The sequence below is a fragment of the Pleurodeles waltl genome, chromosome 9, assembly GCF_031143425.1.
Source record: "Pleurodeles waltl isolate 20211129_DDA chromosome 9, aPleWal1.hap1.20221129, whole genome shotgun sequence".
NCBI classification, from domain to species: domain Eukaryota; kingdom Metazoa; phylum Chordata; class Amphibia; order Caudata; family Salamandridae; genus Pleurodeles; species Pleurodeles waltl.
The window spans coordinates 1,147,465,820-1,147,483,292 of record NC_090448.1 but is presented as its reverse complement, the minus strand read 5'-3'; the positions used below and the strand labels follow the sequence as shown (position 1 = coordinate 1,147,483,292).

The 17,473-nt window shown below is 45.4% G+C and overlaps 1 protein-coding gene across 1 annotated transcript in view; it reads left to right on the top strand.

The window, feature by feature from the left end:
- Positions 1–17,473, top strand: part of DCAF5 (DDB1 and CUL4 associated factor 5) — a 231,457-nt gene that overhangs the window by 166,896 nt on the left and 47,088 nt on the right. Inside the window, exon 6 of the mRNA XM_069208970.1 lies at positions 336–549. Within this exon, the coding sequence (XP_069065071.1) occupies positions 336–549 (214 nt within the window). The remainder of the gene's footprint in view (positions 1–335; positions 550–17,473) is intronic.

The window sequence follows — 17,473 nt, the reverse complement described above, 5'->3', positions numbered from 1 at the left end:
GATAAAAAATTTCAAAAGCCTGATTTCAGCATTCCTATGAACTTGATTTCAGTTTTCCGAAGGCATTATTTTAACATGCATGTGAACTCGATGTAACTGTTCCCGCGATCCTGATTACAGAATTTCCATGGATCTGATTGCACTTCTGTCTGTTCCTCAAGCACCCTAAATCAATATTTTCCCAGTCTAGAGCTCTCCATAAGCCAATATTGAAATATTCCTAAAAGCCTGATTTTATTTCTTCCCATGCGACGTGCTCCTGGGGCTCCTGATTGCACTTCCTTCCATTCCATGTAGTTCATGGCACCTGATTTCAGCCTTCTGTCTCTTCGCAGTTCCCTGCTACGCTATGGAGGTAATCTGTCTCTGCAGAGCGCCATGAGTGTCCGCTTCAACAGTAGCGGCACACAGCTGCTGGCCCTGCGGCGGCGTCTACCACCGGTGCTCTACGACATCCACTCCCGGCTGCCCGTTTTCCAGTTCGACAACCAGGGATACTTCAACTCTTGCACCATGAAAAGCTGCTGCTTCGCTGGTGACCGCGACCAGGTAAGGATCCATGACACCCAAAAAGGGCATTTGACAGATACCACGTGGCCATCCTAGCCATGCAGATGAGGCACCTCCAGGGTCTATTTACCAGGGGCCTGTTGAATGTTCAGGTGTCAACCTCCTTGTACAAGAAACTACACAGAATTTGACTTCTCTTTTTGCTTGGATACTTTTACTTTTAGTTTTTGAATACAGACTATAACCCATAGGAAAGATGTTCACTCATCAGAACATTACTTTTCAGAAATGGTTGGGGCTGGTAGATTTCACTAGGGGCCTGCTAACACAGGGTCCAAAATTGCATCATCCGCTATGCAACCTCCAAGAAAATTACATTTTTTTTTTTACCTAGTTGGGGCATTTGCGTAGAATTCTGATTAAGAAAATCAGATCCACACAAGCCATACCAACCTTAATTCCCCTGGATCTGTAAATGTCAGAAGAGGCCGGGGTTGATAGGGTCCTGCCAGTGCTGGTTGATCCTCAGCCCGAGTATGGAAGCCATCCTCCATAGACATGAGAAGAATGTTGGTGTTTTTAGGCATAGAAATGATGTGTGCAAGGCATTCTAGGTAAGAAAACATAGTCAAAGCCATGCTAACCTCGCTTGCCAGACATGCCCAGGTTTCTAGCTGTAAGAAAAGTCTGGAGTTGTTAGGTTTTCGGGGGGCTGGCTAACCCCAGGCCCAAATACTGCAGCTACTCACATTCTTAAATGTATTGAATTTCAATGGAAAATTCTGATGTTTTCACAATACGTTTTGGAGCCCTTCCTGTTACCGCCAATAAGCCCGCCAATACAAGTGAAGTACTTTTGTATCGGAAGAAGTGCAGATATGTAGAACAGTATGACATTTGTTATTATCTTTTGAATTTCCCAGCATTTTTGTAAAACTCCCGTTATGTATAAACCTAACTTCATGGTGGTACAAATAACTCCTGTTCCTAACCTCAAAATCTTGGGCACATATGAAAAATACAGAGCTTTCTTTCAAACCCATTTTTATTCACTGGATTTTGAATTTATGCATTGTCAAAACACAGTGAAAAACAATTATGAACGGCGGCTTGTTTGATGGTTGTAAGTTTCGCAGAATTTTGGATAATCAACAAACACTATAGGCCTGATTTACAAAGGTAAACTTAAACTGTTGTGTAGGTTTACGATTATTTGCTATTCACTAAGGTATTTTAGTAGCAGAATATTTGACGATAGGGTCTCTGCACATAAACAGATCGGAAGGTCCTCAAAGACGGTGCCATACAAAGAATAGCAGACTGTCATCATGCATTTGTCTTCCCAACTATGAAACTTTTTTCCATAGCAGTTCATGTTCCTTACAGGAAAAGGTGCTGCTTTCAAAACAAAATATTACATTTTTGGAACCTATTGAGAGGAGTTTGTAGTGGTTCCATGGACTACTGCCTGCTCCCTCCAAAGTCACCCAACAAAGATAAAAACGTATTAAATGTCCCAAAGGGATACCTACCACTTTATGAATGAGTTATATAACTGATGAAATTCAAGGAATGTAAAGCAAATAGGTGAAAAAGCATGTTTTCCCTAAAATGTAGGAATTGTTACTCAAAAATCAGGATTCATTGCAACTTTTTTTCCAAAGCTCTGCTTACCACTGTTGATTAATTTGACTTCTTGTAACGTAATACTAGTTTAACTATGAGCTTCCAAGCGCCTGTTCCCATCCACTTTCTCTTGCCAGATCTCAGCACGATGAGATGTACAGGGATGCGACATCCAGTGTCCAATGTGCTCAACACTAACTTTGACCCTTGGGAAGTTTGCAGTTTAACAGTGCCCAAGCAGATAAACACCATGCCTGCTTTGTCTGTTGATTATAAATCCTGTAGCTTATCTCATGAAGGGTACTAAGTGTCTACATCATAACACTGGATACTATGCACAGGAAACAAGATTAAAAAACTTGGATTGAAACATATATTATTGTATTGTAATATTTTAGCAGCACCTCATACCTTGGAGGAGGCTTTGTGTGTGTTGTGTGTTATGTTACTATCCTTGTGGGGTCTACGGTTTGATAACACACTCATGTTGTGGGGACTTGTGTGTGTCCTGTCCTGTGTGGGAAGAGTTCGGTTGTCATGCTCGAGAGGTTCAAAGAGGTGATCAATAATACAACCAGAGAGTTGGTGGAGGTGGGGTCTCCTTTTCATCTGTATCATCCTCAGGTGATTGGACAAAGGCGTATTCTGGCATGACTTGAGGTTCTTTCCACCACTTCTTCTCTTCAGCTTGGTACCTCATGTGGAGACACTGAATTCCACAGAATACCTGAACATCTTGCCTAAAGTTCTCATGTGTTTTGTATTACTTTCTCAGTTAATTAAAGTTATCAGTAGCTGCTAAAATTGTATCCATAAACGGATCTCTGTGTTATCCGATTAACTTCTCTTCTCGTAGAGTTGAGACGATGAAACTAGTGCTCTGCTATGTATGCTAACTTCCTACACAAAATTCAAATTCAGTTTGTAAATATCTCACAAATGGTCTGAAAGGTTAATTGGTCTGGTAGCACGTTTAGCTACCCTTGGCATCTTGGTACATTCTTGGTTTAGATTTAGCAACTTAAGCTTGATTGTGTGTTTTTAACTTTTATCAAGAAATTTAACAGACATATGCATTTGGAGCAGTAACGAAAACTACTGCCCTGGTGATATATGCAATGCTTGAAAACACAGTCAGCCATCCCAGGAGTTTATCTTCCAAGGACAGTTCATTCTAAAGGGGGTGGAAGTGGTGCGTGAAGGAAGGGAGGGCTGGTTTCAGACCAGAGGGGTGGAGTGGGTGCGTGAAGCAAGGACTGGCTGGTTTCGAACCAGAGGGGTGGAGGTGGTGCGTGAAGCAAGGAATGGCTGGTTTCGGACTAGTGGGGGTGGAGGCGGTGTATGAAAGAAGGGTTGGCTGGTTTTGGAGCAGTGGGGTGGAGGCTGTGCGAGAAGGAAGGATAGGCTGGTTTTGGAGCAGTGGGGTGGAGGCTGTGCGTGAAGGAAGGATAGGCTGGTTCAGGCCAGAGTGGGGGAGGTGGTGCGTGAGGTTTCAGACTAGAAGGGATGGAGGCAGAGCGTGAAGGAAGGGTAGGCTGGTTTCAGACTAGAGGGGTGGAGGCAATGCGTGAAGGAAGGGTAGGCTGGTTCAGGCCAGAATAGGTGGAGGTGGTGCGTGAAGGGAAGGACAGGCTGGTTTCAGACCAGAGAGGGTGGTGACAGTGCATGAAGGAAGTGTGGGCTGGTTTCTGACCAGAGGGGTGGAGTGGGTGCATGGAGCAAGGACTGGCTGGCTTCGGACTAGAAGGGGGTGGAGGCGGTGCATGAAGGAAGGGTAGCCTGGTTTTGGAGCAGAGGGCTTGGAGACTGTGTGTGAAGGAAGGGTAGGCTGGTTTTGGAGTAGAGGGGGTGGAGGCTGTGCGTGAAGGAAGGATAGGCTCGTTCAGGCCAGAGTGGGGGAGGTGGTGCGTGAGGTTTCAGACTAGAGGCTGTGTGTGAAGGAAGGGTAGGCTGGTTTTGGAGCAGAGGGGTGGAGGCTGTGCATGAACGAAGGGTAAGCTGGTTCAGGCCAGAGTGGATGGAGGTGGTGTGTGAAGGAAGGACAGGCTGGTTTCAGACCAAAGGGGGCGGAGGCAGTGCGTGAAGGAAGGACTGGCTGGGCAAAGTCTGCTTTTATCTGACGCCCAGGTTTAGCATTTTAATTCAGTATAGAACCGCATACCTCAAGTTCAGCAGAGTTTGGCTCTCTGTGCACCCTGGCAACAGGCTGCATATTTTTGGGATATTCTGTACGTATATCCGATTCTGAGGATGATTCTGACTGACTTCTCTTTTCAGAGTCTCAAGAACAGTTGTTTTGCACCGGGATGAGGGGAGTGGGCGGCCAGGTCTCTTACACTCTCATTTCTTAGATAATTGTGGTTCTTCTCTGCATTTAGACTACAGGCTCATTTTATTTTAGTTAGTCTTCTTTTTCTGATCTTAGTCCAAGTTCACATGTACTTTAAGAGACTTGCAGGTTGAGTCCTGTACAGAATGAAATAAATGCCATCTCACCAGCTCCGTGGACACCATGTGCCCCACATGTTTGTAGAAGACATTGCTGCCTCTTGGAAGCCTTCTACAGGCGGGGTAAGGCCGGGTTCCTCATCCAACCCGGCTGTTGATATTACAGAAGTGTTGATGGCAGCTGTGCTTGGTGACATGTCTATCTGCATAAGAAGTCTGTCTTCCCCAGACTCTGGTCCTCTCTATGCTGCACCTGGAGACCATCTTTCCCAGACCCTAATCCATGACTGGTTGGGGAGGTGCCTTCTCACCCTCTGCATCCTGTGAAGCTGAGCATTGATACTGACGAGGATTCTTCTGCTTCTGACCTTGAATAAGAATCTCTGCTCCCAACCTGGTGTGCCCAATCTGTGATGTCAAGAGCCACAGAAGCATTCAGCTTGTTTCACCTTGTAATCCTTCATCTGGACCTTTTTCAAGACCTGCTTCTTCCGCCCCAGTGCAGCTTTTACTTGTTAAGGAGTTATTTCTGATTACCTGGTTAAGATCCCAGCCAGGGCCACACCAGCCAGAGCCTTCCACATTGAAACCTTAAGATGTGACGTGCAAAATGCCCAAGGACCAGACCTTTATCTTCTGGGATTAAAGGACCAGCCTGTTCCTCTGGGTGCAGCAACTGCTTTGAGCGAAAGGAAAGGTGAGGCTCCGTCACCCTTGTAGGGTGACCAGGCATACCTAATTTGCTGGACCCGGTTTTTCACCACCTGTCCCGGCAGATTTAGTGAAATTTAGCTCATGTCCTGGATTTTACACAGGGTCAACTGAAAACGGTGGGAGGTGCTTTTAGCATTTTAGGGATAGTTAGCAGATGTTATAAGAAAGCAATTTAATTAACTGCCATGATACTGGCTTTAACAATAGCATTTTATGTATCTTCTTAGTTCCTGTGCTTTTATTTTATGCTAATGAGAACAGTCATTCTGTGTGCTTGGTTGAAGTAAAATTGTAGTCCCTTTTCTGATTTTATGAAATGTCACTTTTTTTACTTTACAATTCTGCCCACCCTACCCTTTTCAGTTTAGGACAGTGGTCTTTAAACGTTTTAAGTGCTACCCCCTCCCCCATGGAAAAAAAACACAAATTGGACACGCCCCCCCCCAAAGTTTTCAAAATGATTCTATTAAATTGGCAATGTTTTAATATGTCCAAACTTATTTAAACATTGCAGTTAAGTTCTCTTAGTGTTTTTAAAATACAATCAAATACATGATGGCAGACCTACTATTCGGGTCAGGTAGGCCTTACTAACGTGTAAAAGTATCCGCAATGTAATTATTAGAAGTAAGGGTGGGGGGTTTGAGGAGTATTTGGAGTACCTCCCCTTTTCACACATACTCCCAGCTTGGATGTAAATGGGAAAACATGTCAGTGGGGACCATTAAAAAGCGGTTTTCTGCTGCTCATTTTTTCAGCTTAAAACAAAGCCCTGTTATCAGTATAAGGTTTCTCTTGGCCCAAGTTCATTTGTGGCCCCCTCTAGAGAGGCCCATCTGATAGTTTAACGACCCCTAGTTTTTGGGTAAGGAGGGTACAACCCTATGCCTGGTGCCTCAGCACATGGCCCATAAGGCATGTTGCACCCTCAGCCAGTCCTAGCTTTGCAACCAGCTGTACTTGGCGTCCTGGGGCTTTAGGCCTATAGGTATAGTGGATAAATGCAGCAAGTCCCAGACTACAGGGGTAAATGGGCTGAAAAACAGAATGGCTAGATTGGGCGCAGTTTCTTGGGAAGTCCCTCCCCCCCCCCCCCAAACCCTCGCTTCATGCCCAAGCAATGGGAACTCAGCTCTGCAAACCTACTGCAGCCTCGCGTTCTCTCTGGATGAACAAGAACAGAACCCGTACTGATGGCTCCGAGCGAGGCTTAAGTGAAGATTTCCTGCCTCTTCTTTAAGGCTTAAAATAATCCTTGCACAGAGCCCGGTTTGCGAGGCCTGAGCGGACGACGTGCCCCAGACGTGACATCACCGGCCCCTTCTGTTGATATTACCCTCCTGCAGGCCGGTGTGGAATTTGCCACCCAGCGGTATGCTGCGCTCCCTGCATAGTCAGGCGGCTCCTCACGGTGCACAGGGCCGGCATTCAGCCTCCCCCTGGACTGACCCCTCCCCTCCAAACACAACCTTGAACCCACCAGCCCTGGCCACCAGTTCTGCTTTCTGTCCAGCTGCGGGCAGCGCTGCCCGGTACGGTATTAGGGTAGTGAAAAATGGTTGAAAACATTTTTTTATTCACTATTAGTGTAATACAAAATGGAGTACAGTCAGCTGGAATATGGCCCTCCTTGGTAGATGAAGTAAGTAAAAAACACTTTGTTGTGTGAGTGTATATATATATAAAAGAGTGTGTGAACGTGTTTGTGTAAGCATATGGTGTGATTGAAAGTAAAGATGAAATGGCGTGTGATGTCACTTCCGCTACCTGTGGACTTTTGGTGAATTGAGGTCATGGTCACAGCGTGTGGTGGGGCTAGGGAGGCAAGTCCGTTTCCTGGGACTACACATTGCAGGCATGTCTAGGTCCATCCCATGTGGTGGGGGCCACACCAGGCACGTGTGTCTACACTCGCCCAGTGTGGTAGGGTTACACCCTACAAGCAGATGCACAGAAGCCCTGTGTGGCTAGGCCATCCCAAGCAGCTAGGTCTACCCTCCCCTGAGTGACAGGCCTACCTTATACACGCAGGGCTGCTTAACTGTATGTCAGGGTCCACGCCACTCACCCGCACCCACCGTATGCGGTTCTACCGTCGCTCTCACGTTATGAGAGACACCCCCCACCCCCGTGCCCCGTTGCATCGCCCCCCCCCCCCGCCCCCCCCAGATTTGGAAAACAAAAATCCGAGACATTTTATAAAGATAAACCACGCTCATTAACACAGAAACACTGACAACGAGGTATTAAGAAAATAAAATACTTTTTTTGAGCCCAGCTATTTACCTGCTAATTAAAATGCTGCCCGGTAGGAGATGCCTTCTCTCTCCTGCTTTGGAACACATACAAATGTGCATTTCTCGGTTTTCTGTCAGCTAGTGAAAATCGGGACTGTCCCGGCAAATCCGGGACGGCTGGTCACACACCCCTCTGCTGCCCCCAGTCCCGAGGTCTCTTCCGAGCCCGGCCTCCTCGTGCCCGTGTGGACCTCAGGCTGTAATCTCACAGACAGTCGTGTTATGGGAGAGCGGCTGAGACCAGCTAGAGCCAGGCCCAGCACACATCTGTTTCTCGGCTTCCACCTCTGTCATCCAGCGATGAAGACCTCGGTGCCTTCACGGACTTAAACGGGCCTCTGGGACAGCAGCTCGGATTGAAGAGATTTGGAGGGGTCTTAGACAGGCCCTTTCAACAAGTGGCCCCGCAGCCAAGGAACCGTCACTTCCGGTGAAAGATTGGCCTTGGGGGACGCCATGTTATCCCATTTAATGCCCCTTCTATGAACGGCCAGAGCTGCCTACTTTAGAGCTGGGGGAACCAGGTTAGAGTCTCGGCGTCGGCTCAACAGCCTGTGATTCTGGGCAAATTACCTTAGGGGGTCATTACGACCCTGGCGGCCGGTGGAACACTGGCGGTAACACCGCCAACAGGCTGGCAGTGTTCCACTAGTGTATTATGACCGTGGCGCATTAGCCACGGCCATACTGCCGGCCCCTCCACTATACCGCCAGGCGGTCATAATCCCCTGGGCAGCGCTGCAAGCAGCCCTGCCCTGGGGATTATGAGTCCCCAACCGCTAGCCTGTTCATGGCGGTTTACCCCCATGGAAAGGCTGGCGGTAAGGGGGACTCGGGGTGCCCCTGGGGGCCCCTGCACTGCCCATGCACTTGGCATGGGCAGTGCAGGGGTCCCCAGGCACAGCCCCATCGCGCATTTCACTGCCCGAATTTCAGGAAGTGAAATGTGCGAGTGGTGCTGCTGCACCCGCTGCACATCAGCATTGCCGCCGGCTCTATTATGAGCCGGCTGCATTGTTGATGTGACTTTTCGCTGGGCCAGAACACTGTTTCCGTCTGCGGGCCCAGTGGAAATGTCAAAATAGGGTGCCACCAATATTGCCAGCACTGGTGGTATTGTGGTGTCCGCGGCTTCGGCGGTCTTTTTGCAAGACCGTCAAAGTCATAATGAGGGCCTTAATCTCCTCTGGCTCAAAAAATGAACTTGTTGTATAACTAGTGTTCATGTAAAGCGCTCCAGTGCCCTCGGGTCTCCGCCTCGACCCCAGCTCGGATGCACTTGGTTAGGAGCAGCGTTGTGTCCCCTGGGCTGGACCACTGAGTTGCTGCCATACCCCAGTGACAGTGCTTAGTTTGAGCCGGTGGGCGTCACCGGCACTTATTTTTGGGGACCGGCACTTATTTCTCCGCATCTGACATTTCCTCGAGGCCAAGAGAAGGGGGGAAAAAAAAACGAAAAGACGGAGGAAAAGAAACACTGAAAATCCATCACCAAGAGAAAAGCAGACACCTGTAAGATTGAGATAACTGGGCAGATAGAGCCTGGCAGTGGGTTAAAGAGGCTTGAGGTGGATTCTGGACTGAGCACCCTAGCTATTCACTCTCTTACATGTTATAGCACCTGTCGCGGGTGTCTGAGCAGCGCTTTGGGCACCGGCACTTATCACTTTACACATATAGTGACCGTATACAAATGATGATCTGTGCTCCGGGTCCGCACGGAGGGGCCAGATGTGGCAAGGCCGGGGAGAACGTGGGGTTTCACCGTACCCCAGTGTCTGCCGAACCCAAATCTAGACATTTCAGTAGAGACAATGCCATCAATGAACCAGGCACTATTCTCTGAAACAGGGGCTACGTTGTAGAGCAGGGGTGTCCAAGTAGGTCCAAGAGGGCCAAGGACGCCACATTTTCTGGTGATCTACATAAGATATGTTCTGATAGTGGTTACCCAGAAAATCTGGCATAGTTACGTCCCTCCCGTGACTGTGTTGGACACCCCTGTTAGTGGTAATCTGTGTTGATTCGTATTCTACTACTGTTCAGGGTACAAAGTGCCCTTCAGGACTCAAGAAGCGCTTTGAAATCAGACAGGTCCTTTAGTACTGTCTATTTCACACTTTTTTTTATTTTTATAAAAGTACCACAACCACTTGGACAGCACCTTCTTTGTTGGGAACACCATTGCCTACTCATTAATGGCACATCAAATCCCAAAAGCTAGATCTGGTGAATAGGAGCTTAGCTCACCTAGAGCAGATCTCTTTAAACCTTCGGGTCCAAGGAGGCAGAAACCTGCCCCGGGCTAGTTTGGGTTCCGGGTGAAACACTTAAAGGCGCATGAGACTCCAATGCATGACAGGCAACTATATTATTTTATTCTTCGACAGGTCTTCTCTGCTCGTCACTGCAGCTAAAGAAACCTGTTTAATATAAAAGCCTGATTAGTGTATTAAAAATTAATAGTATTTGACGGTTATACGAGAATATACATTAGTGGATGTGTACGATATGGCACACTGTCTTCAAAGTGAGTTTGACAATCCCCGACATCCTGTCTTTTAGATCCATGCATCATTTTAATTTAATATTGGAAGAAAAACTATGAATTTAGTTTCGGCCTAGCCAACACCCGCACAACACAGACCCAACAAGCTTTGGCAGAGTCAATCGTTCTGATGTTTGCTGCTAGCCTTCTGGCTTTGTCAGTGCTTCTTTTGTATTGTGATGGTTTTTGCAAAATATTATTTTTGAGGAAAGCTGCTGGGCTCTCTGCAGTCTGAAAAATGACTAAAAGCAAAAACATTTCTGGACTAAAAAACACACATTGTCATAGTAGTCCTGAGACTTGAAAGGAAATACTTTGTGCGTGTGTGTGTGTGTGGATGTGCTCCTTGTGAAAGGGCAGAGTGCTGTCACTCACAGTGAAGTTGGCCAATGGCTGAAGTGGGCCGACCCATTTCCTCATGTTGTAGTGGGCAGACAAAAAATGTGAATGACATAATAACAAACTTGCTGAAAGCCCAGAAACATATATTATGTTTATGCTTTTAGTAAAATCTGAAAGGTCCTGGCTATCGTCAGACCTAGAATAGTAGGCTGTGTTGTGGGGCGGGGGACCATTGATGGACCTTGCTTGTGGAAGATTCCTTGGAAAGCCAGGGGAAGGGATACAGTCCTTTTGTTTAAGATGGGACATATGATGCCTGTAGGGAAGATGGCACATTTAGGATATAAGGACTGGAACAAGGTAGGATTGAGGAGGTAATGCCCTGATTGTCTTTGGTGGTGGTGTAGAAAATAAGTGGTTTACCTGCTGCCACTCCACCTAGGATGCAAGATCTGACTATTAATTATCCAGTCAGCATTAACTTCAAATGTCTGTCTTTCTCTAAAACAAGCATTGGCTCAGCCAATAAGTCTTGTCTTTCAAAGGCATTAGTCAGACTTTTGGTTTTGCCAGTGTTCATTGCGAATGCTGAACAGCATTGGCAATAAGAAAAAAGTGCTTGTTGACAAACCGAAGTCAGAATGGATGGCCAAGGCAGCGCATGCCCATCATAGAGTGATAAATTGAAAATTAAAAGTGTGCGGCCACAAAAGCAAATTACAGCAGTCAGGCACTCCAAAAAAAAAAAATATATATTTTTTTAATATAAAGGAAACTGATGGTGAGTTGTTCCTGCAGGGAGAGATGTGAAAGCATGGAGTAGCTTGAAGGGAGGATGAAGGGATAAAAAGAAAAATGATCAAGAGGTGCGGAGTAGTGATATGATGAGGAATCGGCACACGGAGAAAAGAGGAAGCAAGAGAACATATGCAAACCCAAAGAGTATTGAAAGAAAAAAGTAGTGCCCTAAATGTATGCAATGGAAATATATACAGTTCATCCGCTCACAAGCACTGTAAAACACCTAAGCTTCGAGGGAGGGAGAAACAAAAAAGAGGACACAAGGTCATCAAATATGAATCGGGCATACGCTATAGACAAGAAATCCCAAAAAGTCTTGCTGAAAGGGCTGATCCAAAGCCCACACTAAGGGCCTGATTACGACCTCGGCGGATGGGATACTCCATCACAAATGTGACGGATATCCCGTCCGCTATATTACAAGTTCCATTATATCCTATCTAACTTGTAAAACGATGGACAGGGTATATGTCATGTTTGTGATGGAGTATCCAATCCCCCAAGGTCGTAATCAGGCCCAGAGTGTTGGTATTCCACACAATTGGTATTTTTACAACAAACAGCTAAATTTAATGGCATTTGAGACCTAACAAAAATGAGATTTTCTTTGAAATATGAAGTAGTACTGAATCACACAGTGGTCCTAAGTCATACTTGCAGGTTGTGGATTCAAATCAGAGTTCTGACCCCTATCTATTGACTCTAAACTGTTTCGATAATCACTGACTCCTAGTTCAAGGAGCCTCCACACACCACTTCAATGCTGGAGTTTGGTTCTCTTCTCCTCAATAAGATGCCACTTTGAGTGTTTAATCAGTGCATTAACTGAAAAAGATTCACTCCAAAATTTGGGCATATACTATTTGGGTTCTTTTAGGGGTTTCTTGAAAAACTTTGTACATCAACAATTGGCCTTGGTTGTCTATAGCGTGGATACAATTATTCGGAGCAAGAAATGGGGGTGGCTGTTGGCAGGAGGGGTTTCTAGGTGCAGGACAGTGCTGCACTAATGATCAAATGTTGAACCATGCAGTGGGGTCAGTCGGGACTCGTGTGAAGGCAGAGACAACAGATACGTGAGAATGGTTGGACGGGATTTGGAGGAGCGGATCACAAGTTTTTCAAATAAAAATGTGACATTTTATTGGACAAAATACTTTTTGATCTCAATCATGTTAACCTTGAGACTTGGTAGAGGCTAACATTTGTTTGGACCGATCACTGAATTGAATCCTGGTAGTCACAACCATTCTCCTGCATCTTCAGTTTGTAGAAGTACGGTGATTGGCAGGATGAGGTCTGGCTCCTAGCACTACAGATGACGTGGTCTCATATGGCAACATTTACCTAGCACACCCTTATGTAAAACATTTCTAAATACTGATGTATGTATTACTTACAACTAAAACCAGAAGTCCAGATGGTGATAAGGCGAAGGAGCAGATAGGCATCCCTGAATCCAAGACAGGACTTCTGTCGCATTGCCCCGGGTTACAAAATATTCCTTCACCTAAAGACCAACTAACATAGAGGCATCCAGGCACCCACACGCCATCGCACCATCAAACTTGGCATGCAGGATTACTAGAATAGTTTAAACACCTGGTAAGTACGTGAGAAAGATGAGAAGAAATGAGTCACTGTTTAAAGAAGAGATACTGTGCAATCCGAGAAGTTAAACACCAATCATTTTTATGGTCTAGCTTGATAGCACAGCTGTCGCCAGACAATTATGTGAGAATCACCAGGAGAGGGACTCCGACACTTATGGTCCGGCTTGATAGTGCAGTTCTCGCCAGACAATAATGTGGGACTCACCAGGAGAGGGGCTTTGGCTCCGGCACTTATTGTCTGGCTTGATAGTGCAGCTGTTGCCAGGCAATTGTGTGAGAATCACCAGGAAAGGGGCTTTGGCTCTGCCCACATGTTGAAAGCCGGGAGTACATGTTTTATTTGGGCTTACGGTGTGTGCTTCCACAAAAAAATGCTCGCCTTCCACACAGCTGTGATCATTTTGTTCATTTGTCCAGCTGTCTGAGCTTGAACTTTCAGGAACACAAACATGGCACTGTAATGCGATTAAAGTGTCTTAGTTAACTAGATAATTTATGGTGTTTTTCTGGCAGCAGCATAGATGGGAGAAGGGCAGTCATTAAGCTACAATGGATTTTTAGGTCTGCCTTGACAGTACCTTCATAAACCTGACATTGGCATTGCAAATGCTTGCTTCCAGAAGAAGTGGCCACATTCCTGTGAGTTGTTGCTCTTTATAGCATTTTATGGCTTGTTTGCCGTGAAATCAGTGAATCTACCACATAGTGTGCAGTCCTCTCTTTCAACATTTTCCCCGGTTTCAACTTCTTCTGGAAGGAGCGTACGTTGTCCACTCGCAAGGCAACAGGAGTTAGTGTATTTCAGTGAGAATTTGTTCTTATATCATGGTGAAGTGCACAGTCTTTCTTCTAACATCTGTGCCAGTGCATTATGGTAGTTGAAGTCTTCTTTAGAGTTCGCCATAGTGGAAATGCCAATGCATATTATAACATGTTGTGCATTATGAACATGCAAGTTCTCAGTTCCTTCATGTCTTCTTATTGTTGCTAGAATTTCGTTTCCACAATGGCCCCCAAACCTCTCAAAATTCGATTTTGCAACAAACATCTCTCAGGCTTTGATCTAATTTCATACTTCGCAGGCAGTGCAATAAAGGTACTTCCATGTGCCCTTTTCCCAGTGCATTCTCTGCAAAAAGACATAGTTGTGGCTTCTGGGAGTGCAGCCATCCCTGTAAAACATATTTGGCCTCAACCTCCAGGGTGAAGGCTATGCACTGGAGGGAGATGACCCCAGCACCTGAACAGGGAGCTTGCAGGACTTTGGCTTTCATTCTAAGATCTGTAGATCCACAAGCTATATGGATTGTGCCGAGGGTCAGTAGCATTTGTATAAGAAACGCTGCTGGTAGTAGAAGCAGCCGTCTACTAGGAAAAGACAGGCTGGGCTTGTACCATGCACATGACGCCATTAGCTGGATTCAGAGCACTGGTAGCGATGGATCATACACCGTGCTCTGCCATCTTTCGGGGTGAGAGTGGAATAAGGACGAGTGCCACCCACAGAGGAGCAACATGAGACCCGCCAGAACGGAGACGATAGGTTCCATGTACGGTTTCATCATTGTATATCACAAGAGCTGAAATGATACTGATCCATTGCGACAGTGTTTACCAGCCGGGGCAGCCTCACACAGGTTGTACTTTGCACTAAACACAGGTCTGCAGGCAAAGCATCAGACCTGCCTTTGGTTGTGGATGGGCAATGCACTCTCCCCACCGGGCCAAGAGGTGGTTACCTAAAGTTTGGCTTGGGTGGTAGTGACAGTAGTGGTAGTATTGGTAGTAATATTTGTGGTGGAGGTATTAGTAGAAGTAGTGGCAGTGGTGAAAGTCTATTATTTGTTTGACATAACTCTTTATCATATGCAATAAAATACAAAACCTTACATAAAGTCCAAGAATAGTAGACAATCCAGCAATAAACAAATCCAGTATGTGGGAATGCAACTAAACAACTTCAGTAACAAGCATTAACAGTCATTGACAATACCAATAGCTCTGGCTTTGAAGGCATTTTGTATAGTGATGGGAAGCATTGCCTGTAGATAGCATTAGAATCTATATGCATTAGTGTGGAAGCAAAGAACTGTAGAATAATATTGGTGTAGGTTAAAAGGTCAGGTGACAGTTACACCATCAAGCCAGACCTAAAAAAGCATGTAGGTTAATGATTGAGCTCCTTCCATCTGTGCTGCTGCTGGAGGAAACACCATAAATTATCTAGTTATCAAATACACTTTAATAGCATTAGAAAGTCATGTTGTGCCCCCGGAAGTTCAAGCAGCTGGATAAGTAAACACAATTATCACAATTGCGTGGAGGGCAGACACACTTTTTTGTGGAATCGCACAACTTCTGCCATTCAAAACATGTACACCTGAAGCCCAACGTGTAGGCGGAGCCAGGTTCCCTTTCCTGGTGGTCCTCACATAAATGTCTGGCGACAGCTGCACTGTCAAGCCAGACCCTAAAAACATTCATTAACAGAATCTGACCAATCGTGGTTGTAATGTAAAAAGTCCTTTATATTTATTTGGAATTGGTACAATAGAGAACTGTCCCTCACTATTACAGATGGCAAAAACTGATATTGGTCACAGTCTCAACTGCCAAACTAAACAGAAGTAAAAATATAACCAGAAACACTTCACTGACATAGCAGTTAAGTAGATATTTGGCAGATTAGTTAGGAGCAGGCGTAATTAATTTCAAGCTTGAATATACCGTAATCAATGCATTTTTGTGTTGTGTGTTTGTGTAGCCTTGAGAAAGTCATCAAAGACGAAACACGTGTTGGCTGCCTTCATGGAATAAAAAAAATCATCTGGATGATTTCAGCTTTTTATATTAACCGGGAACATTATTTTATTGTACTAATACATTGAAAACATTTTGTTTGCTCTGGGTACCATATGGGCCATTACTTTTAGTGATACAGCTGCTATTAGCATTCAAACTTCCTTAAAACCAGAGCAGATTGACTGATTTATTAGACCTTATCCCCACTCTGTTGAGCATTAGCCGCAGACTTGACTCTGAGCATGTAGGGTGAGTATAAGCATGAAGTGTGTTACTTACTCCGGTCCCTTGCGTGGTAGTGGCTGAGGCCACAGAATCCCAGCTACTAACAAACTGTAGCATTGGAGAGTAGGATAGCCTAAATCTCAAGCAGTCTTTCTTGGCTTGTGCACAAAATTGGAAAAGTCGGTCTAGTGATAGTATGTCATAACCATATAATCACTTTTTTCTTTAGGATTTGACGTGTGTAGAGAAGAGCATTAAGCTTGGTCTCATAACTTTTCAACTTTTATCTTGCAAGCTCCAGGCCTAGGACCCATCTTGGAGGGACCCGGTTCTTTCAGAGTGCTCCTCACTATGAGGTCACAGGGGATAGGTAAAGTATTATTGTGATGCTGAATACTTTTGCGGTGCACCTTTTGGAAGCCAGCAGTGGTATACCACTACACCGTCACCCCCTAGCCGCTTACCTGACTGCTGGCCTAAAGGCTGTAATCTTTTTAGATTGGTTGCACCGAAGCATCTCTGTGGGTACTGGTGGTGATGTGCAGCTTTCACCGAAACTAAAGGTGGGCGAACTACTGAAGGCTTGAGCCACTTTCCTGTCTCTGGCTCAGTTTGAGGTTCTCTTGGACTTTCAAGTCCAAAACAAGCAGAACTTTCTTGTGGCTTCTGCTGATGCCTGGCTCTGGCTCAGCTCGAGGTTCTTCTGGACTCTCAAGCTCAAAATGAGACAAGCTTTCTTATGGCTTCTGCATGCCAGCCAAGCGCAAAGCTTATTACCTAAGAATTGAAGACAAAGAATTAACCTATGATGTAAAATAGGAGAGAGAAGGGTACCTGTCCAGTGGCTGAATTGCACAAGGAGAATCACAGCTTCTTCACTAGATAAAATAGTGTGACCCTAAGTAAATGTTATATCACTGTACGTCCTTTTTCTTTGTTCCTGCATATGGGAGCACCTTGAAATATGTGATTTCAGGATGTGAGCTGCTGGGTCTAGCAACCAACTGTGACTCGGACTCTGCTATTCATCCATCATTTCTCAAGCAGCTTCTGAAGTTGTGCTCCTGCTGTACGTTTTTAAAAATCCTATAGGATTACCCTACCAGTTTCAATAATTTAATTCTTAAGTATTTTTTTTTAATTTGAGAAAATTGCTTAATGTAATAAAACTCCAAACCCTGGTTGTTAGGTAGATCTGCATTTATATTACAAATGTATTGTTTTAATGTGTGATACGTTAGGTAGAGGCAGCTAGGGAACGCGGATGTTACACATATTAATACATGATACCGAACCTTCACATCATTATGGATCTCTACATACCTTGAAGGTCAGAAATAAAAGGATCTACATAACCTCATGTTAAGGGTCCCTGTCTTTGTCGTACCCCAAACCCCTGTGGTCCAAGCCTTGTGTACGCTATACTGCCTATTGGAGGGGCCCTTGGGGGCTACTTCCATTACAGCTGGAGCCCACATACAAGTTATCGACCAGTGAAGGTAACTGGAAAGGAAAGTTGGTAAAAATGAAGGTGTGAAGGAGGAGGG